Genomic DNA, 27,481 nt, shown 5'->3' on the forward strand with positions numbered 1-27,481 from the left:
TGCAACCACTTGTAACTGTTTACAAAAGTCAATTGCATATTGCAGAAGTATTTATATAAAGCATCTCATTCTGAGAAAGTATATTTTAATACCCATCGTTGGTTCTAAAATAAAACAAGCATATATTTTTTTATATATAACCCATTGGCCTAGAGTTCAGTTATTGAGTGTGTGAGACCATTTGCTGACTGAGTGCGTACAACAAATGCTTTACACTGTCCTCTAATATTGCCTTACTGCTCGACCAAGCTACCACTTTAGAGAGTAAGGTTATATCTAACTTTAGCCTCTGTCAACCCTCTGGGGACTGTGGACTCTGTACACCCTGTACCTATTTGGGAACAGTATATACAGAGCCACTTTCTCACAATCAGGACCCGAGTCTATCTGCTTTTTCCCTTAAATTGGTTTGTCCAGTACTTGGGTACATCCCAGATTAGATACTGGGGTACCCTTATCAGTCCCTAGTATATGGTACTAAAGTACCCAGGGCATAGGTACCCCAGAGGTCCCCCATTGGCTGAAGCATGCATTATGCCACGCATGAGAGAGCATTCAAAATGGAACTACAGGCGTGCCATTGCAGCCTGTGTAAGTTGGTGATCGCACCACTTACTAAATATATAGGTTTCCTATAGCTAGGGTCACTGCACGTAAAACCTATAAGTCACCCCTATAGCAGGCCTTTGCAATCCTGAAGGCAGGGTGCTTGGTTCTAAGTGAGAGTGTGCCCCTACATGAACAGGGCACCTCTACAGAGTCCATTCTCCCGGGTTGTCAGTGAAGCAGCCATATATTATATAGAGGGGCACCGCGTAATTATGTGATGACCACTTCAAATGGCTGCAACGAATCATGTTTGCTATAAAACATGTTGGAATCATACCTGCCACACCGTAAACGGTGTGGGAGGTATGATTCCAAGCACTGGAAGAGCCCTCCATTAGGCTGTGTGTTCCTGGTGTCAACCTTCTAGACCCGCACAGCACAAAATGGTTGCTGCCGACCAGATACACATTTCTGCTCTGCTGCTGCTGAGCCAAGCTCGAGCAGGGGAAGGCAGAACAATAGGCATCCTGTCACAGGGAGGTGTGACCACTTCCCAGACAGGATTTAGTGTATTGGGACCGGGTGGGTGGTGCTTGCCAGCACCACTATGTCTGCATGAAGGGCCCATTTGGTGTCCCTGTGCATAGTTCAGTTCAAACCAGTCCTGTGAGCCGTTGGCTCACACTCTTTGGCGAAACTGGAGAAAGGACATGGGAGTAACCTCCCCCTGTCCAGACCCTCCCCTCGGAGAGTCTCCTGAATCCTTCCCAACCCTTTCAGAGGCCAGATCCATACGTCTGCAGTTACTTCCTCCTCTCCTGACCAGGGACAATGGTCAAGTGCGCCATCCGAATCCGCAGTCCCTGCACTTGCATGCTTGGCTCCTGAATTCTTGGAACTTCGAGACCTGAGCATTTCTCAGGAGTGTAGAGACATCTTCTCTAAATCTACAGCTGAAAGCACCAACAAGACATGCAAACTGAAATTGAAAAGGTTCTGTTTTTGGTGCCAAAGAAATAACCTACATCCATTTTAAGTTATCCCGCAACAGATTTTACCACATCTCCTCTCTGGCTAAATCTGGTTTGGATTTCGCCTCAGTTAAGGTTCATCAGCAATAGAAGAGCTTCAAGCGCCACTTTATTCCTCAAGCCTGATCAAACAATTTATGAAGGGGCTGTTCCGTACCTTTCCTCCAGTGCGAGCACATCTGCTGGAATAGAACCTCAACGTTGTCCTTACGAAACTCATGAATAGACCATTCGAACCCATTTATAAAGCTGAATTGAAATTCCTAACATCAAGTCACTCTTCGCTTGCGCTAGCATCAGCTAGAAGGGTAAGCAAGATCTTGGCTTCAAACATTTAAAAAGGTTTTCTAATGTTTAAAGAAGACGCTGTGATTCTAAGGACTAATCCTACATTCATTCCTAAGGTTCCGTAGAAATTCCACCTCAATGAGCCAGTGATACTCAAGTCTTTTTCCTACAACAATCCACGCTTGCAGAGCAAACACTGCATACGCTGGATGTCAAGCGTTGCTTTAAGTTCTGCCTTAAGAGAACGAAGGACATTTGAAAAACTTATGTTACAGTTTGACTCTCATATCAACAACAGGAACGGATTCAGGCATGTAATTCTATGAAAGGTACCAATACTGGAAAACCATAGTTACAGGTAAGTAACTTACTTTCTTACAAACCAATAGAGGGATACAGAGAGCCAGGTAAGCAGACCTGATTTTCGACTGCCTAGGTGAGAACTGCTATTACAGGCACAGCAGAAACTCTGACCACCATCCAGTTGACGTGGCTTCTCAAACAGGTTTCTTTGAACAAAATGATGTATCTGAAAGAGACACGTTAGTGATAGATTCCTCACCGTAGAATATTCCCCAGGCGTCAGTCTGGATCTGGAAAGTTCTCTCTGCTTAGCAGTACCTCTGCACGTCAGTAGATGGCACCATGCGGCTCCGCCCCGTCACCAGCGTCGTGCGTGCCGGGATGACGTCAAGGAGGTTACTTGGGCGCCACCATGCGCGCTGACGTCAGTTCTTTCATTTTCCAGGCCGAAAGCGCAGATACGGATTGAGCATGTACCTCGGTCAATTTTTGACCACTTTTTTGAGAACTTTTGTCTCCTTCTCGTGTCTCTTAGTGCACGTAGGGATGCCCGGCTTTAAGTCTTGTGGATCGTACCATCGTAATATGTCGGTGGTGGACTCCCATGATGTCTACCTCTACTGCCTGGAGACCAACCACCGGGATTGTCTGGACTGCCATGCCATGGCCCCGTAGGCATAGCGGGAGCGGCGCCAGAAGTTGCTGGAGGTCCGGCACTCCTCTCACCGCCGCTCCAGTTGTGGCCATTCGCGGGACCGCAGTCGTCGCTCCTCGGACTAAGTCTTCACCTTCAGATTCCGGTAAGCGACGCTATAAGAAGTCGAAGAAGCGTGTTCGCTCTCCGACGTCCACCCCCCCCGGCGCTCCTCGGAGGCGGATGTGGTGGACAGGGGCTCCGCCCCTGTGGCTACTCTGGAGCCTGGGAGTCCCGCAGCCTACCTGCTATACCCGGGTCTGTCGGCGACTCCCAAACAGTGGCAAGAGTTTATTGCTGTCTTGGACCGCCTGTTTAGGCGTAGCGCTCGCGCTTGCGGCCCCCGCGGCCCAGTGTCCAGATCCTGTTGACCCGGCGGCACGGCCTCCGGCGCCAGCCCTGGAGCCACTGGATCCAGCGCCGGCGGCTCCAGTGCCTCAAGGTGCTTGGCTCTTTGCTCTGGCCCCAGCGCCGCCTCTGGCTGCACCACAGGCGCCGCACTGGGTGCCGTTTATCCCACCCCTGCCTCGGTTTTCGGACCATTTCGTTCTGACCTGGGATCCTAATTGGGATGAGGCTCTGGTTCGGCGCCGCTTCGTTCACTGCTGGCCCCCTCTCCGGTCCTGCCGCCGCAGCCGGCTCCTTCTACCCCGGAGCCGGATGAGGACTGGGACGGCTCCGAGGACCCCCTTACGTGGCAGTGTGACTCCGAGCAGGATTGGGTGAATGACCTTCTAGATGCGGGTGAAATTGATGTCTTCTGACCTGGGGTTTGACTCGCCTCTGCCTACTATGGAGGAGGGTGCTTCCTATACTATGGTGCTGCGTAGAGCCGCGGAGTCTCTCCACCTCGACCTCCCTACCGTGGCCCTTAAGACCAACATCCTTACAGAGGTGCTCCAGACGGCGTCCACGTTGTCTGAGCCGCTGCTCCCTTTCAATGAGGCCCTTACTGAAGTCCTCTTGGGTACTTGGTTGCGGCCAGCCTCAGGGGGTGCCGGTGGATAAGAACGTCTCAAGGCGTCATCGCCCGGCGCCTGGGGATCCTGCCTTCTTGACCACTCACCCCACGCCTGAGCGTCTGGTCATTCAGGCCTCGACATCGCAGAGTGCCTTTCCCTCGGCTCTGTCTGATAAGGACTTTAAGAGGCTGGACCAATATGGCAACAGGTTGTTATCCTCAGCCAGTTTTGGGTTGAGATCTGTTAATACCGCCTGCTTATTGGGCCGTTACTCCCATGCAGTGTGGGATTCGGTGGCGGAGGTTCTGCCTCGGTGCTCTGAGGAGGTCCAGGGTGTCCTTTCCCAAGCAATTTCGGAGGGCAAGGATGCGGCGAAGTTTGCCATCAGGTGTGGTTTGGCCACCGCTGATTCGTTGCGCTGGGTGATTTCCACGACGGTGGTGTTGCGGCGCCACGCCTGGTTGCGTTCCACTGGCTTCTCACCCGATGTCCAGAGCTCGCTCATGGACATGCCCTTTGATGGCTCCCGCCTCTTTGGTGATGAGGCTGACCATGTCCTGGAGCGCTTTAAAGAGTCTCGTGCCACAGCCAAGTCTTTGGGTCTTTCCTCAAAAAACCCTGCCACAACGGGGTTTTGTTCCTTTCGTGGCCAGAGCAGGGGTACCCAGGTGCACTCTTCCAGCAATCCTGTGCAGAACCAGCCTCAGCGAGGCCGTGGACGTGGGTTCCGTAGGGGGGGGGGGGGGGGGGGGTCTGGTAACCAGCATGCGGGGCAGACCACTTCCACCCCACTGCTTCCGCCTCAAAACCTTCCTAATCCGAGCTTCAGGGGGCACCCCACACCAGTGGGTGGCAGGATTCACCTCCACCTTCCCCACTGGCGCATGATTACGTCGGACAAGTGGGTGCTGCTGATAATCTGCCACGGTTACTCGCTCCCCTTTCTGTCCTCCGCTCCGGCCATGCCACCTTGGTACCACCGCATGTCGGGGGATCATTTGGCTCTTCTCCGTCAGGAAGTCACAGCCCTCCTGGCCAAGGGGGTCATTGAGTACGTTCCCGATCAGGGAGTGGTTGCTATTCCCACTACTTTCTGTTCCCCAAGAAGGACAAGGGGGGCCTGCGCCCCATCTTGGACCTCCGGCACGTCAATCGCTTCCTCCGGAAGGAGAAGTTCAAGATGCTGACTCTGGCTCAGGTCCTGCCTGCCCTGGACCCTGTAGACTGGATGGTAGCGTTGGACTTGCAGGACGCTTATTTTCACATTCCCGTCCTGCCGGCGTTAACCTGCAGTTCACGGTTGGCCAGGAGCGTTTTCAGTTTGCCGTGCTCCCCTTCGGCCTTACCAGCGCCCCTCGGGTGTTCACGAAAGTGATGGCGGTGGTCGCAGCTCATCTGCACAGGTCAGGGGTGTCAGTCTTCCCCTACCTAGACGACTCGCTGTTGAAGGTGGGCTTGCCCCAGGCAGTTGTCTCCCACCTCCAGACTACGGCCGACCTCCTGCATTTGCTAGGGTTCTCCATCATTGTGCTGAAGTCGCACCGGAGTCCCTCTCAGAAGCTCCCTTTCATCGGAGCGGTTCTGGATTCAACGCTGTTATGAGTTTATCCTCCCGAACATTGAGTCCGGGATATTCAGGCTATGGTTCCGCTCTTTCAGCCTATATCCCGAGTTTGTCAGGATGACCCTCCGGCTTCTGGGTCGGATGGCCTTCTGCATCCTGCAGGTACCGCATGCCAGATGGCATATGCGGGCTCTGCAGTGGGACCTGAAGTTCCAGTGGGCGCAGCATCAGGGCAACCTGTCCGATCATGTTCAGATCGCGGAGGGCACTGCACGGCAATTGCAGTGGTGGCTCACGAATCGCATTTGGGTCAATGGCAGATCCCTCTCCCTTCCCCAACCGGAGCATACAGTAGTGACGGATGCGTCCCTCCTGCGTTGGGTTGGCCACATGGGTGAGGCAGAGATCAGAGGACTCTGTTCTCTGGCGAAGTCCGGGCTCCACATCAACCTTCTGGACCTCCGGGCGATTCTTTTTGCACTGAAGGCATTCCTTCCTTCTGTCGGAGGAAGGGTAGTGCAGGTGGTCGTGGACAACACCACCGCCATGTGGTAATGCAACAAGCAGGGTGGGGTGGGGTCGTGGACCCTATGTCGGGAGGCTCTGCGCTTCTGGATGTGGCTGGGACATAAAGGCATTACCTTGGTGGTTCAACACCTGGCAGGTTCTCTGAACGCCAGGGCGGACGAACTCAGCCGCTGGTGCATGGTGGACCACGAGTGGCGTCTGAACTTGGACGTGGCGCAAGGTCTCTTTCTGCGATGGGGAGAGCATTGGTTAGATCTATTCGCCACCGAAGAGAATGCGCAATGTCATCAGTTCTGCGCATTGGCATTTCCAAGGCGGCACTTGCTCGGAGACGCTTTTCGTCTCGAGTGGAGCTGCGGTCTGTTGTACGCCTATACCACTTTTGCCCAGAGTGCTGAAGATCAGGCGCGACCGGGCCCAAGTTATTCTTGTGGCTTCGGACTGGGCTCGAAGAGTATGGTATCCTGAGCTACTCAGTATGAGCATCGATCCCCCGATCCGTCTGCGTCTTCGGGAGGATCTTCTGTCGCAGCAGCAGGGGATGGTCCTCCACCCGAACCTGTCCAGCCTCCACCTCCATGCTGGGAGATTGAGCGGCGACAGTTGACACCTTTCGATCTTCCTCCTGAAGTCTGTGATGTCATCCTGGTGGCCCTCCATTAATACGGTGGACGCCTGTCGGTAGAACAGGTTTGTGGCATGGTGCTCAGCTAAGACTGTGGATCTCCTTTCTTGCCTTCTTTCTGAGGTTCTTCTGTTCATTCTCTCTTTGGCCCAGCAGGGCTCTGCTCTGGGCACTCTCAAATGTTATCTTTCGGCGATCTCTGCCTTTCTACGGCTTTCAGATCAGCCTATTCTTTTTAAGTCCCCGGTTGTTAACCGTTTTCTCAAGGGCATTACACATACGTTCCCACCTGTGCCCTTCATAATGCCTAAGTGAGACTTGAATCTTGTGTTGACTTTTCTGATGTGCGCTCCCTTTGAGCCCCTTCATAACTATCCCTTACGTCTTCTTACACTCAAGACGGATTTCCTGGTTGCTATCACCTCTGCCAGGAGAGTGAGCTCCAGGCTTTCTTCCAAACCTCCTTTCCTTTCTGTTCATCCGGACAAGGTGGTTCTGAGGACACGTCCGTCGTTCTTACCAAAGGTTGTCACGCCCTTCCACATCGGGCAGACCATCACTATGCCCACCCTTTTTCCACATCCCTCAAGGGAAGAGGAGCGGCTTCACCGTCTGGACCGAAAACGTGCGTTCGCATTCTATCTGCAGCGTACACCGTAGTTCCGGGTGGATGATCAGCTCTTTGTTGGCTACGTGGGTGCCAAAAGAGGTCGGGCAGTGCACAAACAGACCATCTGCCGGTGGGTCGTTCTGTGCATCAAAGCATGTTACTCCTTGGCCAAGAAGGAGCCTCCTGTGGGACTTCGTGCCCATTTGACCAGGGCAACTGCAGCCACTACTGCCTTGGGACGCGGTGTCCCTTTGCAGGATATTTGTCAGGCAGCTACGTGGGCCTCGCTGCACACGTTTACCAAGCACTACTGCCTTGACAGTCCGGTCTGGAGAGCCGGCTTCTTTGGCCGTTCTGTGCTCCGTAACTTTCTGGTGTAATCTTGTTCGGAGACTCACCACCGGGGTTGGTATTGCTGGGGTATCTATTCTAAGGTTAGTAATCTGTCACTAACGTGTCTTTCAGATGCACAAGTTACTACTTGTGTAACGATATATCTGTAAGAGACATTAGTGATAGATTCCTTACCGCCCCACCCATCCTCCCCATTCTGCGAACTGATTACTAGGGTTCAGGTCATCCCCTTTTAGGGCCCTAGTTTTATGCACCAAAGGTCAGTTTCTCGCATGACTGTGTTTCGGTGCGGAAAGTTGTGTACAGAACTGACGTCCGCGCGCATGGGTGGCGCCTAAGTAACCTCCGTGACGTCATCCTGGCACGCACGATGCCAGTGACTGGCGTGGAGCCGCATGGCGCTACCTACTGACGCGCAGAGGTACTGCTAAGCAGAAAAAAATTCCGGATCCAGACTGACGCCTGGGGAATATTCTAAGGTAAGGAATCTATCACTAACTAATGTCTCTTACAGATATATCGTTACACAAGAAGTAGCTTGTGCATATGGTAATTATGTATAAATTCTACCCTGGGTCAGTAAACCAGCAATATTCCAAGCAAGTTTGGTTAATCTTTTAAAATTTGCATGGGAATGTTACAGCTCAGATTTGACTCCCACACCCATTGTAGGATGAACCCTTCTAACAGGGGGTACATCCAGAGTGTCTCCCAACAGTTCCATGTTGTAATTTTCTGTGTTAAGGGCACCGTCTGTCAGGACGTGTACGATTCAAGTTTTTGTCCGGGAGTGGCCTTCATGCTGCCTAGTCTGTCTTTAAGAATTGTCTACTGCTAGCCTCAAAAGAAGGAAACCAAGAGCGGTGGTCTCACCTCCTTTGACCTCTGACTGTGAACAGACCCAGGAGCTTGCTGCATTGTGGGCGTTCTGGGATAACTTTTACTCTGCTGCCGCAGGCCTTGTGAAGGCTCGGGAATCTTCTGCTGGAGTCCCAGGCATATTCTTAGTCTTTCCTGCTGTCTCCAGCACTGATCTGAGATGCCATGCATAGATTGGACTATTCATAGCTTATGACTTTATAATAAAGGTTCCCTTGATTGAAAACTATTACAGGTAATTAACATTTCACTCAGTAGTCCCATTTGGAAGAAATTGTAAAAAATGAGTGCTCATGAGAAAAGCTGGGAGTAAACTCTGAATAGCTATTTAACAAAGTATATCATACAGTCTAATCTATTTTTGTGTGGTTTGTTTACTTTTTCTCTCTGCAGTTTTTCAATCTAACGAACGGCAGGATAAAATAAAGATTAAGTTGAATAAGGGGAAAGCAAAAAGTAAAGAGTTTACTGCAGGGCATGTTGGCTCCTCTGAGGAAGAAGGATTCTTAAAGTACTGTGCTCTGGAATTTGTGGATGTAGCAACAGTTGACAAGGAGGGCGCACTCTCTTCTTCGCCAGTATTGAAATCGAAGCAAAAGAAGCACCCAGGATTTCTATCTCATCCCAACAATTGCACTTGTTCTTTATGCTCGGACTTGTCCCTATCTGTGTTATGCACTCGTTGGGCAATGACGTTTGCTGAAATGCAGGTGTCCTTTGGAAACCACTCTGACGGCTCTAGTCTCTTGAGGGCTGCACTACAACGCTGTATTGGTTTCTCCTCCCGCTTCTCCAATGTTCTGTGCAACTTCCTTTCCCGGGACCCAAGAAACTCCAGTCAGAAAAGTAATAAGGGGCTGTCAACGGTGAGATTGGCAGACAGACTCTTAGCACAGCTTTATACCAGTCTAGCCTCTCTGCACTCTAGTGCAAAACATCACAAAATGATAAGCATGTACACACAAGCTGGCCTGAACTTTATTTTCTCTAGTGGTGTTTATGGCCTTGAACATTGCAAGGCTAACCTTCTGCTTGCAAAAGCTGTCACTTCGCTTTATAACTTGGCATCTAGGAATGGTGGTCTAGTGGCAGACATTTTTTCTCCACTGTGGGTTTGGAATCTACCCACAATATGTCCCTCTGCCACAGAAAAGAGAAGCAAAAAACCCCCTGAGGTGAAAATTAGTCTGACTGAGGCTGTGCCAGCTGTAAAGGGGGAAAACCTAGTGCTCTCCACCAGCCAGAAGAAGAAAGGCTCAACAGCAAAAGAGCGTGTTGTACCTCGCCCATTAAATTTCAAGGATGCATTTTCATTGGATGACTCCGATACAGAGATTCCAGCCATTGTTATCAAGTCAATGTCTGATGTGAACACCCCTGTGCAGAAATGTTTTCCTGCTGCTCTGCAACCCAAAACATCGTTTACTGTCTTCAATGAAGAATCTCTGCCAGCAGACAAACATCTTGCTAGGGCACCAAAGGCTTCTCGGAAAATTAAGTCCAGACTCAAGGTAAGAACTAAGCAGATTTTGCTACTCTGAACGTTTTGGTGTATGCTATAGGATACTAGATGGTTCTTACTACCCAGATTGGATCTAAATTAAAAAATCCAATCTTCCTCTTCTTGTGGAGGAGAGAAGTGTCACCCCAGACAAGCTTTGTTTGCACCATATGTTTTTGTTCGAATTGTTTTTTTTTTTTTTTACTGAGTGTGAATGGATGATGTGATAAATTGTAGTATGTTTTGTGATGTTGTGGGGGCACCTCTGGACTACTGGCCATTTGTATGAAACTGTAAAATGATTTTGAGAAACCAGTGCTGCCGTTTGGAAGTGGGTAGTTGGATCCAACACATCTGCTGTTTATTTCTTTGATGCTAAGTACATTGCTGACATTTATAATCACTTAAGGCTCCATTTATAGCTATTTGGGTATTTCTCTTTGAGCATTTTTGTATTTAACACCACCTCTTGGACTACTTTCTCAGGTGGTATTTAGTGATGAAAGTGATTCAGAAGGTTTGGATAAAGAAGAAAAGGAGCAAACTTCGAAGACCAAATCTCCTATTGATGTTAATAAAAAGGAAGGCAAGTTGACCTATAGCAGGGCAAGGACCACGAAGAAATCTGCAGATAAAAGTAAAATTGAAGAGCATTCTCAAAGCAACCCTGAACGATGTCCCAGGAAAGGAAGGTCAGCTAGCAAGGAGACCGACACCATTACAGCAGAAAAGGAGACTCTGACTGCTACCAAAAGGGTGACTCGAGGGCGGGCCCACCTTCATCAAGATGAAGTAGAGGTGTTGAGAGTTATACAAGAAGAAGAGACAGAGGATGCATTTGACATCAGCTTTGAGGTTCTTAGAGGATCTGATGGAGAGGACAAGCCTGCCACAGGTAAGAGACCGCAATTGTAAGAAATGTGGCTGGGTTGTGGTAGGACTTAATGTCTGTTTTGGAGTTCACTGGTGTGCCCAAGATAATAAAATTGCTTTGTGTAAGGAAAACATCATGGGAAACCCAACCCTCAATGTCTGGCTAAAATCCTAACAAACTTAATTTTACATTTCAGTCCTGTTAATCCAACACATGAGCTGCCCATTTCACAGAGCATCTTTGATGGGGAAGGCTTCCATGCAGATTCTTTGCTTTGACTATCCTCCTGGCTCCGTTCTGGACCTAGAGACGTTTTCCCAGTATAGGGTTTAAGGTTTGTGTTTTGCCTCAATCATGACTCGGTGTGAGCCATTTGTGATAAAATTGGAGTACAATACGCCCCAAAGTGTCGGTTTCTTTTTTACCTTGCCTCCTATGTTGGTTTGGCTCTTAATATTTCATGGCCAAAATATTTTGCTTTTCTACAGCGGCTAGGTCAAATGCCCTTCGATTTCACAGTATAAATCTTGACACACATGCTGTAAAATGACTTTGTTGAATTGACATCTGCATGGGCTGTGTTGGATCCAGATATGACCCCTCAGTCTTTGATTCTTCTGTTCTTGAGTACGCTACTCTTCTCGTCTTTCATCTTTCATGTCGGCAGGATCTGTTTTTCTGGTGCCGTGGGGCTCCCCTAAATACTGAATTTTGGGGGTTTAGGGGAGTGTAGATTAGTAGCCAATGGACTATTGACTCTGGGTTGCCTATCCCCCCTGTATGACCACTTTCTGTGGGAAGTGGGCGTAACCCTGCCAAGAAGTCCTAAGTATGCCATCACAAAGATGGCTACTTCTGAAAAGTTGTCCTCTTCAGTTTAACCCACCTTAGAGGTGGTACTAACCTGAGGGTGGCATGACTAGCTGATTTTCCCACCTGTCCAGCTGCCAAAGGGGCTCCGGGCAAAGGGGGGTTCTGTTACCTTTCTTGTGGGGGGGGGAGAGACAGATTTGCATTTCAATGACCACGGCTCTTTGAAGCTTGCCGGCCTAGGAAGCCTAATCAGCAGGTCATCCTGTGGGAGGGGGTGTAACACCCTTCTCCCGGACAGGCAATTGTTCTGGGTCTTCTGAGAGCGGAGGCTCTCACCCTAGGAGGTCACAACAGTGTATCGGGTGCAGGCTTGCAGAAACCAGTCAGGGAGCACACCATAGTCTGGTAGGTTTTCAGTGGGCAACTCTAAGGTGCTCTTTGTGCATGTACTGGTAAATCCAACACTGGAATCCGTGTGGGTTTATCAATACGAGATGTTTGATACCAAACATCCCTCTTTTCAGTGAATCCATCATGTTACTAAGGGAACTCAGTGTCCAGCACATGTTCTAAAATGGCTTCTCTGTCCACTTGCACTGGCAGATATGGAACTGACCAGCACAGGGACATACCTGCGCAAGCAAGCATGTCCTCAAATGTAATACCAAGCACCCTGCCTTGGGACTGTTTTTTGTAGGTAGAGGTATTGTTATAAGAACTGTAGGTGAAGCAGCAGATCTTAAAAAAAAAAAGACCTCTTTTTCACCGTAAGCCAATGAAGTTCTCTAAGCAGCTGTAGAGATGGAGTTCCTGAGGGCAATTTAAAATCATCCTTGCAGCGGTGTTCTGAACTAGCTGCAGCTTGGCTAGGAGGGTCTCACCTACTTCTGCCATCAAGGCGTTACCATAGTCCAAACGGCACGTGACCAAAGCCTGTTCTAGGGTCCTACGATGGTTAGTAGGCATAAACGGGAGAATTTTCCTCAAAAGCCGTAAACTATAGTAGCATGCGGCAGATGTGTTGATATGTTCTTTAATTGACAGAGCCCTGTCGATTCTTATTCCCAGGTCATTGACTGAGATCTTGGGGGTAGGGGCAACACCCAATTGGGTGGGCCACCAATCATTGGTCCAGACCTCAACTGTTCTGCCAAGTAGCATGATCTCAGATTTGTCTGGATTTAGTTGAAGATAGTTGGTCGTCATCCAGTCATAGATCACCTTTAGGCCACTGGCAAAACAGATTTTTTTCCTTCTCTAAATTATCTCCAATAGAGAACATGAGCTGCGTATCATCTGCATATGAGATGATATCAAAGCCCAGCGGTTCAATTATCTTCGCCAAAGGAGACGTATAGATGTTAAAGAGGGTCGGGCTTAAACAGGAACCTTGCGGAACACCCCTTCAAGGGCATTTTCGGCGAGGAGTAAGGCCCTACCGTAACTGTTTGAGATCTTTCAGACAGGAAGTGCTTTAACCACTTCAGGGCAATTCCCTTTATGTTCCCCGCGACTAATCTCTCCGCCAGCTTTTTATGTGGGATGGTATCGAAAGCCGCGGAGAGATCTAGAAGAATCAGTATTACTGAACCCCCTGCGTCAACTATTTGTCTAAGTTGGTCAGTTACTGCAAGTACCGCTGTTTCTGTGCTAAAGCCTTTACGAAAGCCCGATTGTGAGGGGTCTAAAATACCATTCTTTTCAAGATAGGTGCAGAGTTGTTTATTTACAATGCCTTCTAATTGTTTCCCCAGTAATGGCAATAGGGAGATGGGGCGGTAATTAGAAAGAACGAACGGGTCAGCTGAAGGTTTCTTTAGGATAGGCCGGACAATTGCCTCTTTCCAAGCCGTAGGGATGATGCCCGTGGTTAAAGAGGAATTGAAAATATCTGACAGCTGGAGCACAGCTAGTGGCTAAGAGTGCCATGGTTTTTGGGGGGCACAAGTCATTGGGGGAGCCTGATTTTGCTTTTGACAGGCCATTTATAACCTCTTCAATAGTGGCCAATTCAAACTGCTCCAAGCAGGCCTCCTTAACTGTTGATACTTCACCCGTGGGTTCAGACAACAGATCTGGGACTGAAGAAATCTCTGGAGGGAAGTTGTTATAAATTGTGGATATCTTATCCCTAAAAAATAATGCTAGCGAGTCACAGAGATCTTGGGATTCAATAGGAGGTTGTGCGCATACTCTAGGAGATGTAAAGTCTTTGACTATAGCGAACAGTACTTTCGAGGAATTACTGGCTTGTTCTATTTGGTTTATAATTGAGGCACGTCTCTCTTCTTTCATATTTAAATGGTAGGTGGCCAGGGATTGTTTAAATAAGTCTAGATTGACATTCCTTGTTAGTCCTCCAAAGTCTCTCCAGACGCCTGCAGTTAGCTTTTTCCTTTCTAAGCTCCTCTGTGTACCAGGGGCTGGAGGTTCGCCTTGTACCTACGCTTTGTTTGGATGGAATAACTTAATCAAACGCACTATGAAGGGCAGTATTCAGATCTTCCAATTTTTTTGGAGGGGTCACAAGAATTAATTTCCCCAGGAGGCGAGAAGGCGTTGTTAAAAGCCTCTATAGATAAATTTCGCCACATTCTATATTGTCCCGGGGGCACCCTCTTCTGAAAATCCCCTTTTTTTTTCCCAAACGTTATTGGAGGAAAAAGAGATCAGAGAGTGGTCCGACCAGGTCAAGGAGAGGGGGAGGGGGGGGGGGGGGTGATACATTTCAGGTGGTCTTTGTTAGAAAAAACTAGGTCTAAAAGGTGGCTGGCTTGATGAGTAGGGCCCACCACCCGCTGAGTTAGTCCAATTGAGTTCAATGCCGTGAACAGTTTATCAACTTCAGGATTGGAAAGATCTTCAGCATGAAAATTAAAATCTCCAAGGAGAAGGAAGGTATTAGAAGCCACTACATGCAGTGCTATGGGTTCAACCAAGAGGTCTGCAAAGTTGGCTTTCGTACCAGGAGGTCGATACAGTAAGGCGCCCTGCCAAGTGCTGGTAGAGGATTCGATAACCTTAAAAATTCCTAATTCCAGCCATTCATTTTAAGTCAAAAACACCCAACTCACTTTGAGATGTTTCTGGAAGGCAATAGCAATGCCACCACCTATTTTTATCTGATATGCGAACAGAGGGGACATCTCGGGGCATATATAGCTCTAGCTGTGGTAGGACTGTTTCGAGATATACCTTAACGGTTGCGCTTTGCAAAGCACGGTCTTCTCAGGCAAGAGTGGAAACTTTCCTGTTTAGTATAATCATTGCATGTCCTGAGCTCTGTTGCACCCTAAACTACAGTTGGCAATGGGTACACTAAAAGCTTCCATCCCTGCGCCCGGTTGGAGATGCTAGAATGTACGGGCGGTTAATGCCCTAGAGACTTAGCTGCTGGATGAGTATTCCAGCGCTATGGTTAAATATGATTCTAAGTTTATGGGGAATAGCAAGTGATACTCATTGATGTCAGACAATAGAAATGTTGTTTTGGAAAATTATAAAGAAAATGTATTGATAATTAATAAAAATATTAAAAAAAAAAAAAAAAAAAAAACTACATGCAGTATCTGATAGACTACTAGCCGCAGATTCCTTAACGTAGAATTATCCCCAGGCATGAGGCTGGCACCAGAAAACTTTCTTTGCCCCAGCATCTCTGCGCGCCGGGAGCGGTACAACGCGACTCCGACCTGACGTCGTCCGCGGGCGTGACGTCAGCGAGGTCACATAAGCCCCACCTTGGTACGCTGACATCAGTTTCCTTCTTTTCCGCGCGCAACGCGGATCCGGATCGTGTCCGTGCCTGTTTTCAGGCCTTCTTTTTCATGCTTTGCGTTGTGGGACAGTGTGCGAATGCCTTTGGGCTTTAAGGCGTGCTAGTCTTGCGTGCGTCTGTCGGTAACAGACCCTCCTATTTGCATGTGGTGTTTGGGCGAGCACCATGATTCCACGGACTGCGACGCTTGCCAGCATCTGAAGCCTAAGGCCCGGCAGGAGCGCCGGATGAAGCTCCTTTCAGCCAGGCCGTCCAGATCGGTGTCGACTCCGCGCTTGTCACCAGTGGGAGGGTCCAAGAATCGCCGCTTCCGATTTCGACGTCACCGAGGCCCCTAGGGCGTCGCTCGCCCGTCGGTAAGTCTTACAGCTTGTCTCCGAGGCCTGGTCCCCGCTCTGCGGAGGGCGCAGGTTCTCCGCGGGACATGCGGCCTCCTTCGTCGCCACCCTACCCGCCGTTTCCCCGGCGTCGGGGCGACCAGGGCCCAAATGGAGGCCTATGCTGAGGCTCTGCAGGCTTCCTTGGCCCCTCCTCTTCCTGGGACGTTCGCGGATCCTTTGCCACGTGCGGATCCTTCTGCGGCATCGCTGACTGGTTCGGCTTCAGTTGTTGGAGGTGTGGTGTCATTGGGGTGCGGCCCTACGGGCATCCCCTCTTTGGCCCAAGGCGCCTCTGCCTTGCCGCAAACCCCCGAGGGGGTCCCTGTGGTGTCACAGGAGGTCGTCGGGGCTCATTCCAGAGTCCCCCTCTGTTTTCTGGGCAGGCGGCGGCCTTGCCTGGAGCCGAACGGATGCCGCTCAGGTGCTGGCGGCGCCGCGGGTGCTGGCTAGGGGCCGGGGCGGGTCCCTGGGTCCCTCTCGTCTCTCCATGCAGGCGGATGCTTCGTCGGAGGTCGAGTCGGCGCCTTTTCGGTGCCGTTCTTTCGCTGACCCGGAGCCGGCCCCGCTCCATTCTCCTGGGGCGCAAGTGGTGAAGGAGGACGTCTCGGTATCCCCTCCGGTGCCGGACGACGTCACACCAGCACCTGTGGCGGACACCACGGCGCCGTGCTGGTGCTAGGTCGTTGACTCAACTCCAGAGGCCCCCTCCTCTCCGGAGGTTCGTCAACATTTTGTCTCCTCTTCCCTGGAGACGAGTCGCCACGTCGTGGCTTTTTCCCTGGTGTCTTCCGGGGACAAGACTTCACCATCCCTGCAGCCACAGCCTTCCCCGGAGGTATCTCTGGTCCCCCACTTGTCTGTGAATCTTCCACCGTTCCAGGGCTGGCCGTTTCTTCCGCCAGCGGGACTCTGGGATCGCTGGCTTAGTTTACAGCCGTCCCCCACGGAGGAATTGCTCCCCCCCCCACAACGCCCCACGGATGAGAGTTCAGCCTTTGCCCGGGCCATTTCCACGGGCGCTGGCATTTTGCTCTTGGGTGATCCCGCCACCCCATTCCCTACGGACCATTTGCTTGAGGTTCTCAATCAGGGCTCTGGTGGATTGGAGCTGCTTCTTTCCTTCGAGGCTTTGCTCCATAATTCTCTTCTGGGGATGTCCTGCCACGGAGGATCCGGTGCCCCAGTCGCTCCTCCACCGCCCTCCTCCGCATGATCCAGTCTGCCTTTCTTTCCACCCAGGGCCCTCTTCTGCAGACTGCTTTCCCTTCCTTACCTTTGGTGTTTCCTCCGTCACGGGAGGCCCGGTGGTTGGATTCATGGGGGCGTAACCTCTTCGCTTCCTCTAGTGCTGCTTTGCCAGCGCTCAACATGCTTTGTGTTGGCCAGGGCTACTTGCAACATGTGGGATTCTGTGGAATCCCTTCTGTCTTCTGCCTCTCAGGAAGGTGTCTGCGCTGATCTGCGGCGCCAGTTGATGGATGGCTGGGAGTTGGCCGCGTTCATTCTTCGTTCTGCCCTGAGCGTTTCTGATACTCTCGGCTGCACTATGGCAAGTTCAGTAGTTCTCCTTCGCCATGCTTGGCTGAGGGATAGCGTTTTCACTGAGAACGTTCAGGAGCGTCTGGTTTATCTGCCCTTTGATAGGGTTCTTTTGTTTAACACTCATGCAGATGCCAACATTCAACGGCTCCTTGCGGGGCTCCGTCCTCCTCCCCCTCCGTAGTCTGGCTTGTTGGTCCTCTGCTACTTTATGGGCGACGTTATCCCACCCCCCTTTTGTTTCAGGGATCTAGTGGTGTGTCTTCGGGGTCCTTAGGTTGACCCCTTTGTGTGCTGTTGGCTGCTGGTACAGCCCCTTTGGCTTTTGTTGTTCTTTGGTACCCTTGTGTGTCCGGGTTGAGCCTTCTGTATGTTTTTTGTTTGGCTGATTGGCAAGCCGTCTGTGGTTCTATCTGCAGGTCCTATATGTTCTTGTCCTCTGCTGCAGGATTTTTCCCTAAGAGGTTTTCCCATGTTTTCTTGGGACATATCATACCCTATGTGGGGTACATGTAGCTATTGCATAGCTCTGTCTTGCGCTGGGAAGTTATGGTCACCCCTTTTCGGGTTCCCTGCCTTTCCTGGTATCACTGTATACCGCTGGTGCGGACTTTGTCTTGTCCGGGCGCAGCTTGCCCAGGTTTTGTCATTCTCAGGTGTTCGCTGCATCGCTCGACCTGTCTGGCATGCTGTCTAAGGTGTCGTGTTGCGCCGTTTCCGCTTGCCTGTCCGGCGTTTCGGCCTGGTCCTCTGTCTGGTGTTCCAGGGGGCTTGGTTTCTCCTGGCTTTCCTGTGTTCTGGCTGACAGCTTTGGTCCATCCTCCGTGTCTCTTCTCTTCTGGCTGGTCCCACTTCTCTTCGTGGGTCAGTGTGTGTCTATCGTATGCTCCTCCTTTGGGGGCTTGTTCTGAATTTCCCTGGCCTCTGCCCTCAGCTTGCGCTTGGCTTATTCTGGGTGCGCTGCTTCATGGTCTTGACGGCTGCACGTGCCTGCTCGTTCTGGTCCACCGCCATGGCCCTTAGTGTGTTCCCTTGTGCCACTGCCTCTTGTTCTGCTGGGGTTTTGTGCACCTGTGCCTTTCTTCTTACGCCTGCGCTTCTTGGCTGTGAAGCCGTTCCTGCCTTGTCTGCTGCCTTGCGGCTGATGCCTGTTCAGCTGTCCTCTATTGCTGTGTGTTTTCCTACAGCGGGCTCTGCCTCTGGTTCTACCTCTTCTCCCTGGAGTTGGGTTGGTTCTTTTCCTCCTGGGTGCTCCTCTGCGGCTCTGTCCCTACGAGGGTTGTGGCAGTTGTACCTTGGATGGGCTTGGGGTCTCCTAGTCTTCCCTTCGCCTTGTTCTTGCTTACTTCTGCTTGGTAGGAGCCGGGCTGCCCTTGTTCCCGTGACACGTGCCCTGCTGGGGCACTGTGTTCCTTCTTACTGGGGAAGTTCTCTCGCAGGCCCTCCTCCCCTCGGGGTATGGCTAGGGTATCTATTCTACGTTAAGTAATCTGCGGCTAGTAGTCTATCAGATGTACAAGTTACTTACTTTCGGTAACTATGTATCTGGTAGAGACGATTCTAGCCGCAGATTCCATCACGGCCCGCCCTTCCTCCCCGTTCTGCGAGGACCTTCAGTTTGGTTTTTTGCACTCTCCTCCTTCCGGGTGGCTTGCCTTCTGTGGGTTTCCGCTCTGCTCCCTCCCGGACAGAATGCTTTGTTTTGCTTGTTTTTTCCACCACTTCCTTTATGGAACATGGTCGGTTGGTTCATGTGTGCTTCTGCATCCCTCCACCCTGGTTTGTTCTACGGTGCAGGGGCCTACTTTTACTCTTTTCCCCTTTTACTTGCTTGGGGGGGGGGGGGGGGGGTTTGATTCCTTTGCAGTCCTCTACGTTGGGATTTTTTATGCCTGTACCTTGGCTTTTTCGCTCATTTCAGGGGATACAGCCCTCCTTGATAGTGTCGCCTGGGGGTGCATTGCTGTTACTCCTCTGTTCCGGGCTTGTGGCTTTTCACTGTTGTGGATTGTGATTGCATTCTCTCTCTTCTGCTATGGTGTTTTTCACACGCTTTCTGCCTCCACGGTGGATGCTCCCTTAGCTTGCAAGGGTGTTTCTTCCTCAGAGCGGTGCTCTGCTCTTTCCCTGCTATGGCTTCGCCGCTATGGTTTTTTGTACCTTAGTGCTTGGCGCTTTTCCACCTGGTGCTGTTCCTCACCTTTCGTTGCTCTCTTTTCTGTTTAACTGATTTTTCGCACACTGTTCCCATACTTTCCACAGTTTTGTTGTGATGGCTTCGCGTTGTGGCGTGGGAAAGTTCTCCGAAGAAAACTGATGTCAGCGCGCCCGGGTGAGTCTTATGTGACTTTGCTGTCGTCACGCCCGTGGACGACGTCAGGGCGGAGTTGCGTGGTACCGCCCCCTGGCACGCAGAGATGCTGGGGCAAATAAAGTTTTCCGGGTCTAGTCTCACGCCTGGGGATAATTCTACGTTCAGGAATCTGCGGCTAGAATCATCTCTACCAGATACATCGTTACCGAAGGTAAGTAACTTGTATGTTAGGGGGCCTGGCACACAGGGATGTGTCAGGTCGTGAATTCAGTTTGGATTGCACCAAAACACGCAGCAATGAGGGGGGGGGGTCCCTTAGGGTGGCACAATTCATGCTGCAACCCTTGGGGGACCCTCTTTAGTGTCTCAGGCCCTAGGTACCAGGAGTAACTTTTACTAGGGACCTATAGAGGGTACTAAAGGCATTGCCAATTGAGTGAACAATTTTACAGTTTTGGGAAAGTGATCTGGCACTGGGGACCTGGTTAGCAGGAACCAAGTGCACTTCCAGTAGAAATCTCATTGTGTACCAGGCAAAAAGTGGGGGTGAAAATTTAAAGGAGTACTTTCCTACCGTATTTCTAACCTGCTGCCTTTTGTAAGGTGCTTTTCTACTGCAGTTATAACCTTCGGGGGCCCTAAGCCAAATGTATTGGGGGTGGGGGGTGTAACAGCTTTGAATTTGACTCCATTTAATCTTTCAGGTCCTCTTTGGCCATGTCACTGCTACGGCATAACCACAGTGGTCCAAATAATTCTAAATGTATGTACATCTAATATTCAGGGATAGTTATTTGTTTTAATATTGGAGCAGCTCACTAATATTATTGCTAATAATTTTTGTGACCCCTGCCATTTCTCATATGAGGTTCTGTTTTAATCTAAAAGTTTTTCATCATGCAATAGCCATAAAAAAACTTTTCTCTGTCAAATGTCTGTTATAGACTCCAGTACATCACCCACGTTGAAAATACATTAAAGGAAAACCGTATTTAAAACAATTAGTTAAGAATTATTCATAGTCATCCGAGCAAGGAGAGAGTTGGCTCTATCAGGGGACTACCTCGGCCATGGCCCACTTTGGCCTTGCCTTAAAACGTCTGTCTATGTCCTATGGCCATAGGTGACATGGAGTATTCTGCTTAGGCGCCTGTTACTGAACAAGAACACAGGGCTTCTGATTCTTGTTCAAAAGGTAATGTGAGACTTTGTCTTCCCAACCACTGTGATTCATATATTAAAATGTTGCCTGCTACACTTGTTAAATAGATTATGGTATTTAGACTGTTCAAAAAAATTACATTATGTTTAGGTATGCCCATTTAAAGTCTGGTGATTATTAAGCAACGGATATCTTCATGTGGTGCTTAATTTTTACTTTTACTCCTTACAGGAGGATGTGAGAATGGAAGTTTGATGTGTATGGATACTGAATCATGACATAAGCTTTTCCTGAAAATATAAATTGTCGGGTTCCTACAGTTTAGATTTGGGGTTTGCACACATGTAGCATAACCCTAAGGATAAGTTAATGGTAATCTATTGTTGTGTCCTCTATTTAATCATTGTGTTTCTGTAATGAATAGCGGTATTGATCACGTTAAGTTGACATTTTGCACTTTGCTGTTTCCAATGAGTTCATAGGCTGTGTGCGCTTTGGAGCTGTTATAAAGAAACAGATAAACTACACCTGTTGATCCTTATTAAAAATATTCCTAATTGCTCTAGATAATTTACAGATTTTAGTGGATCGACGAGAAGCAAAGCAAAGTTGCAATATTAGATGTCCTGCCTTTTTAAGGATACAACAATGGCAAGGACAGTTTATGCTTGTGTAGATGTTTACTTTCATTTCCCAGAAGCCCCAGGTTTGAGAATAGTAGCACCTTGTGGTTTAAATGAAAAATGTGCTAGCGTTTAGCAGTGTGCCTCTCCCACTCACCCAATCCGACGCTTGATTTTTCTCAGAAATGTACAACTGTGTAGAATACAATGGGGAGAATGGCTTTTTCAGGTCTGGCGCAAGGCAAGAAGTTTTGATTTCATTTAAATATATGCATACTTATCGGGAGTTTCCAGCAACCCTCTTCATCTGTTGGTCTGTTGTCATTCACATGTTTTCTTCTCCCTACTAGACCGAGAGCATGGGCACAGTTCAGCCTTTGGCTAATCTCACCGTCAGTGATGGCTTTCTGCTCTTTACAAGGAGCACACCAACATAAATTATAGTTCCCTTTAGTGCTCAGGACTTATAAGGCAACGTGTGCTTTTTGAGCCCCAAAACTATTTTTGCTTTTGGGCAACTCTTTTATATTGGTAATGTTCCTCCAACCCCCCCAACAGTAAAGCAGTGTCGAAACAAAATCAACAAAAAAAAAAAAGGCCGGCAGCAAATACCAGACATATTGGCTTTGCCAATGCTCGTTTACTGTTTGGTGAAGCATGTCTTTCCCTGATGCTGTTACCCATTAATGCTTGTACAGAGCAAGGGCTTCAGTTATGAAAAGGCTGAAGCACTTGTGTGACCCCGTATTTATCCGGGCACACTTTTTTTCCAACTGTGTGCTTCATTTAAAGGCAGGATGTCAGACAGCCTGACTTTATATATGTGTAGTACATATGTAGATCGCAGATGCGTAGAACATAATGCTATTTATTCCCATAGCAGAATGAGTGGCGAGGCTATAGCTCATGGGAAGTAAAGCATCGAAAGGCTGATAATGCCTCTTGCTTCCTCAATAACTGTATTAAATTGAATAGTGCCACACAAACTTCTGCATATAAGATTCATGTAATTGTGTTGTATCGCATGTATTGGTTTAAAAAAAATATATAGAACGAAAACCAGGATGAAAGGTTACAAGTGTGCAGTGAGGTAAAGTCACATTGTAGTGGTCTGGTGACAATTGGAGTTCTTTCAATGTGCAGTCTCATTGTATCATATCTGTGAATCAGTAAACTATGTTAATATGAAATTGGACTGAGTAGACTTGCTCTCAATAATGTTTCATTGGCCATATTCGGTTATTACTGGCATGAGGGACATGGTTGGGTGCCCTCTAATAAACCCAGTTGCCCTTAATAAACCTTAATGAACAACTCAGATGCTGAGACCAATGGTAACATTTACTCTGCTGTTATCTCTCCTTTCTGCCCAATTGGATGGGGATTGCCTGGGCTGCAGCCAGGACCGGAGAGTATCTTTAAATTTAGAGAAGAGAACCACCTCTACCGTTGTCATTACAGACTCCACTCGGCGCATGTTTTTTTGCACCAACCTAGCAGGACTCTGGAATATGCTTCTCTGGTGGTTGCCCCTTTTTGGGGAGGTTCAGCAGGAAGATGCCGGTTTGCAATTAGCAAAAAAAATAAACATTTTGCCTCCCTCCTGGCAAGCAATTTGGGCTTTCAGGGGAGTAAATTAAGAGTCTTCATTTTAGAACTAGATTATTAAAGCAAGCGTGGACATCCTTGCTTCTCGTTCGCCAACTGATTTTTTTTTATAATTCTTTTCGATGGGTCTCTTCAGCCTCCTACCTATATTAGTCAGCTCCCCCTCCACCCCACAGATGCAATAGCTCATGCACCCGAGTAATTCACTTAGTGGATCTTTACTGCACACACTAGAAAATTGCACCCACAAACACATTGTTGGTGCTCACAGAGGTAAATAATTAGTAGTGTCTGTATTTAGCTGCAGATTACTCACTGAATCTCCCATCCTCCCACTTCTGTGCTTAGACTCTACCCATTAATAAGATCCCAAGTTAAGGACTCTGCACACTGGTCACAACTAAGTTGCTCTGCTGGTGTTTGCCTCTGTGGGCACAGACTGCCTTGAAAGCAACTGATATCCGTGCGGGCTTTGCACCTATATAGGTTCCGCATGTCATTTCCAGAGCAGAATTGCATCCATGCAGTGCTGCACGCTGTCACCTGATGCCGTGCCAAGGTACTGCTGAGGAGTTTCTGTATCCAGTCTGATGCTAGGGGAAATATTTAAAAGGTCCGGAATCTGCAGCTATATAGTCTCTACCAGAAAGAGCATTACTGAAAGTAAGTGACTTGTTCGATTAGTTTAAATAAGTTGTCGATCTTTCAAAATTCATATTGTTGCGTATGATTTTTAGGTTTGATAATCATTAAGCACTCGTGCTGTTCAGTTTAAGGAACCAGTAATTTCTGGATAATGTAAAAGGGTGAATTCATTGGTCTCAAAATGAGTGTTGCACTGATGCAACCTAATATGGTTTTCTATTTTAACGTAGTACTTAGTTCACGATCATGGGGTGTTATTAATTTTTTCTCAACATTAACCATCCATGCTACTAAGTTCAAGGACAGAAGGTATTAAAGTAGAAGACAGAAAACTTTACCTTTTTGCTTACTGGAAACAAGTCCACCCATTTCTTCTGCAACTGGCTAAATCAGGCCTGTTCTCCACAGGGTTGTAGCTGGAAATCATCAGGGCATGTAAGGGCAAATTTTTTGATTTTTGTTTAGTAACTGTCGCTGCAAAAAGGATTTATTGAATGGAATGAATGTTTCAACCCCTTCCTAATTAACAGACCAATTCCTTATGAGATTAACGTGGCCCTGTCCAAACTAATAACTTATTCATAAAGCCAGCCTGCAGCTTTTATCCTTTAAGGCTCCTTTTTGAATAGCTGTATCATCAGCTCCCAGCGTTAATGAGAATCCCACTCTATCAACTCAGGACTTGTAAAAGGTTTCTTTCAAATAGGATAGTAGTGAGAAATTCTAAAGCTATTTCACAGATTTTCATGTGACCCGAGCAGTTTCTTTGTTGGTTTTTAAGAACCTTTCCTCTGTGGCGGGTAGATCTGTTTCTACATCAGGGGCGGCTCCGCTATGGCAGAGGAGCGTCGCCCCACTGCTTTTAAACAGTGAGAAACCTAAAATGACATTAACTTCGAGTTATTGCCATTTTATGTTTCGTGTCCTGCTGCTTTGCTGCGGGTGGGTGGGCGGGGCTGCTCTGCTCTCCAAACAGTGTAGGGGAGGAGATTTTTTGCCCACTCTTAAAGTGCGCAATGACTGTTGGGTCGACCCTTTCGGGCCACCCAAACCAGTCATGCTCCCTTCCTTGTTCTCCATGAAGGCTGCATTATAGCCTGCATGGTGAACATGCCCACCCCTCCAGCCCCTGGCTGAGCTCCGTATCACGGTGCTCAGACCAATCACAATGCCCACCCGCGAGCCATGCCAGCAGCAACTGTTATACATGTTAAAGTTCAAGGTAGCCATTTCATTTTAATTCCTCATCTTTTGTCCTATTCAATTACAATCTATTTTTCATACATTATGGCCTTTTTGGAACAGGGAAACCTACTTTTAGACATTCCAATTCCACGCACCTTTTTATTTGACTCCAGAGCTGGAAATGCGGTATATCTGATAGACGTATCTAGCCGTAGATTCCTTACCTTTGAATTTACCAGATGTCAGACTGGATCCGGAAGACTTTATTTGGGGCAGTGCCCCTGCGCTCCGGTCAGTGGCATAGTCTGCTTCACGTGGCGTCGTTTGCCCCGAAAGTGTCGTCCACGTCCCCTATGTAGGCGCTTTGTTGACAGTTCATTCCTTTCCACACCAGTCAATCGCTGATCCGTGAAGAGCTACCCTCTCTCACTTTCTGACAGGATTTTTTTACTTTTTGTCATCTCCCTTTTTGGTGTGTAGGAAGTCATCATGTCCTCTAGGAATATTTCAGGGTTCAACCTGTGCAGCACCTGTCACCGCTCCATGTCTGTAATTGACCTACATTTGATGTCTGTGGTGTCTGTAGCGCGACTGCAAGTCGTGCTCCGACTGCCAGACCATGGCTCCGAAGGCTTTGACGGAGCGGTCCCTAAACCGGATTGCGGCCCGGTAGGCCAAGCCATGCCCGGCTTCTCAGGGGTCTCTGTCCCATTGGAGAGAGCGGTCCTGGGACCGCTCCAGAAGCCCCAAGTCGTCTTCATCCCGATCCTCTGAACACTCGTGTAGAGGCATAAGAAGCACAAAGTCAAAGCGCCCTTCGACTTCTCCCAATCCGTCGCTGACGTGACGGAGAAACATTGGCGTTCAAGGCCTCTTTCTCCAGAACCTGCACCTGGGTCGGCTCTGTGCCTCTGATTTTCTTGGATCGACCCATGCTCAACTTAGACACTTTTATGAGGCCATGCATCTCATTGCCTTACCCCTCCAGTGCACCTTCGGGGCCTACTGGGTCAGTGGGTTCTTCATCAAGTTCAACTCTCCAAATCCCCCGGTGCCGGTTGTGCTACTGCACCCTTTGCCGATACGCTCATCGGCGAAGCCAGCCATATTCTGTTGCCTGATGACCTTTAGCTGCTACTGCATCGGCCGACGCAGATTTCGCCGCAGACAATGCCATTGGTCCTATGTTACCTCAGTCTTATTAGGACAGGCCAAGGTTGTGTGAAGAATGGGAGGTGGCACTGGACCCTTTAGAATGCCAGCAGTATGACCAAGACATGGACTGGTATGAGGAATTGGGTAAGGCCAGTGGTCTGGATACCTTCCCAGACACTGGCATGATTTCTCCTCCTACCGTGGCCACGGAGAAGGGTGCATCTTATGCTATGGTGGTGCGCATGGCAGCTGATGTCCTTGACCTTCAGTTATTCACAGTGACAGTCAAGACGAACCTCTTTGACAAAGGTGCTACAGCCGGGAGCTTCCTCTTTGGACCCTTTGCTCCCATTAAACGAAGCCCTCACGGATGTCCTTTTAGGAACCTGGTCTAAGCCCAGCACAGGGGCTCTTGTAAACAGGATGATTGCCTGCCACCACTCTGCTCTGGGCTACCCAAACTTCCTCCCTCCCACCCAACACAGTGAGCTTGGTGGTCCAAGCCTCCACTTTCCGCGGTGTGTTCCCTGCTGCTTCCCCGGACAGGGAATACAAGAGGCTGGATATTTGGGGCAAGAAAATGTTTTCAGCCAGCAGACTGGCATTGCGGTTGGTGAACACTGCATGCTTATTGGGCAGTTATTCCCACTCTGTGAGAAACTGTTGCACAAGTGCTACTACAGGTCCTGGAGGAGTCCGGGCCATCCTTTCTCAAGCAGAATCACAGGAGAGATGCAGCAAAGTTCTCTATTCAATGTGGGTTTAGACACGACCGACTCGCTGAGCCGAGCGATTTCCATGAACGCCACACCTAGTTGAGAACATCTGGCTTTTCGGGAGATGTCCAAGCCTTGCTCGTGGACATGCCCTATGATGGCACCGGTCTCTATGGAGACAGCGCAGACATGGCTCTGGAGCACTTTAAGGAACCCCAGTGTCTCTTCTGCCCCATCCCCAGTCTGCCTTATGCTCATTTTGTGGTGCTTTCAACCATGACAACCCTATCCCAGCCCAAGCTGCGCGTGTTTGCAAAACCGCTGTGTGGACGAGAGCGCAGTTCGTTCTGACCATGAGGGTCTTGTGTGGAGATTGAGCTACGACAGTTGACAGCTTTTGACCTTCCTCCTTAAGTGTTCAATGTTATCTTGGCAGCCCTCCACCAAGACGGTATACTTCTGCCGGTGGAACAAATTTATTTTATATTCGTAAGCAGTCTATTGACCCTGTCTGCTTTCCTTTGTGTTGCTTTTTTGATCCTTGCCCAGCACGGCTCGGCTCTGCTCTGGGCACCCTGAAAGGATATCTTTCAGCTTTGTCTGCCTTTGAGGCAGCCAACCAAACCATCATTATATCACCCATTGTACATAAGATTTCTGAAAGCCCTTATACTTATGTTTACATTCCCCTTTCATTATGCCTTAGTGGGGCTTTAATTTGGTTCTCACCTTCCTCATGTGGGCTCCTTTCGAGCCCTTGCATAATTGTCCCCTCTGACCTCTCATGATCAAAACAGCCTT

The 27,481-nt window shown here is 49.0% G+C and overlaps 1 protein-coding gene across 1 annotated transcript in view; it reads left to right on the top strand.

Annotated features, from left to right (window-relative positions):
• The window catches only part of ESPL1 (extra spindle pole bodies like 1, separase), a 470,161-nt gene that overhangs the window by 237,645 nt on the left and 205,035 nt on the right, over positions 1-27,481 (top strand). The window contains exons 18-19 of the mRNA XM_085654666.1: positions 8,781-9,898; positions 10,375-10,783. Of these exons, the coding sequence (XP_085510792.1) occupies positions 8,781-9,898; positions 10,375-10,783 (1,527 nt within the window). The remainder of the gene's footprint in view (positions 1-8,780; positions 9,899-10,374; positions 10,784-27,481) is intronic.

This window comes from Triturus cristatus, chromosome 4_1 (genome assembly GCF_964204655.1).
Source record: "Triturus cristatus chromosome 4_1, aTriCri1.1, whole genome shotgun sequence".
Taxonomy (NCBI): domain Eukaryota; kingdom Metazoa; phylum Chordata; class Amphibia; order Caudata; family Salamandridae; genus Triturus; species Triturus cristatus.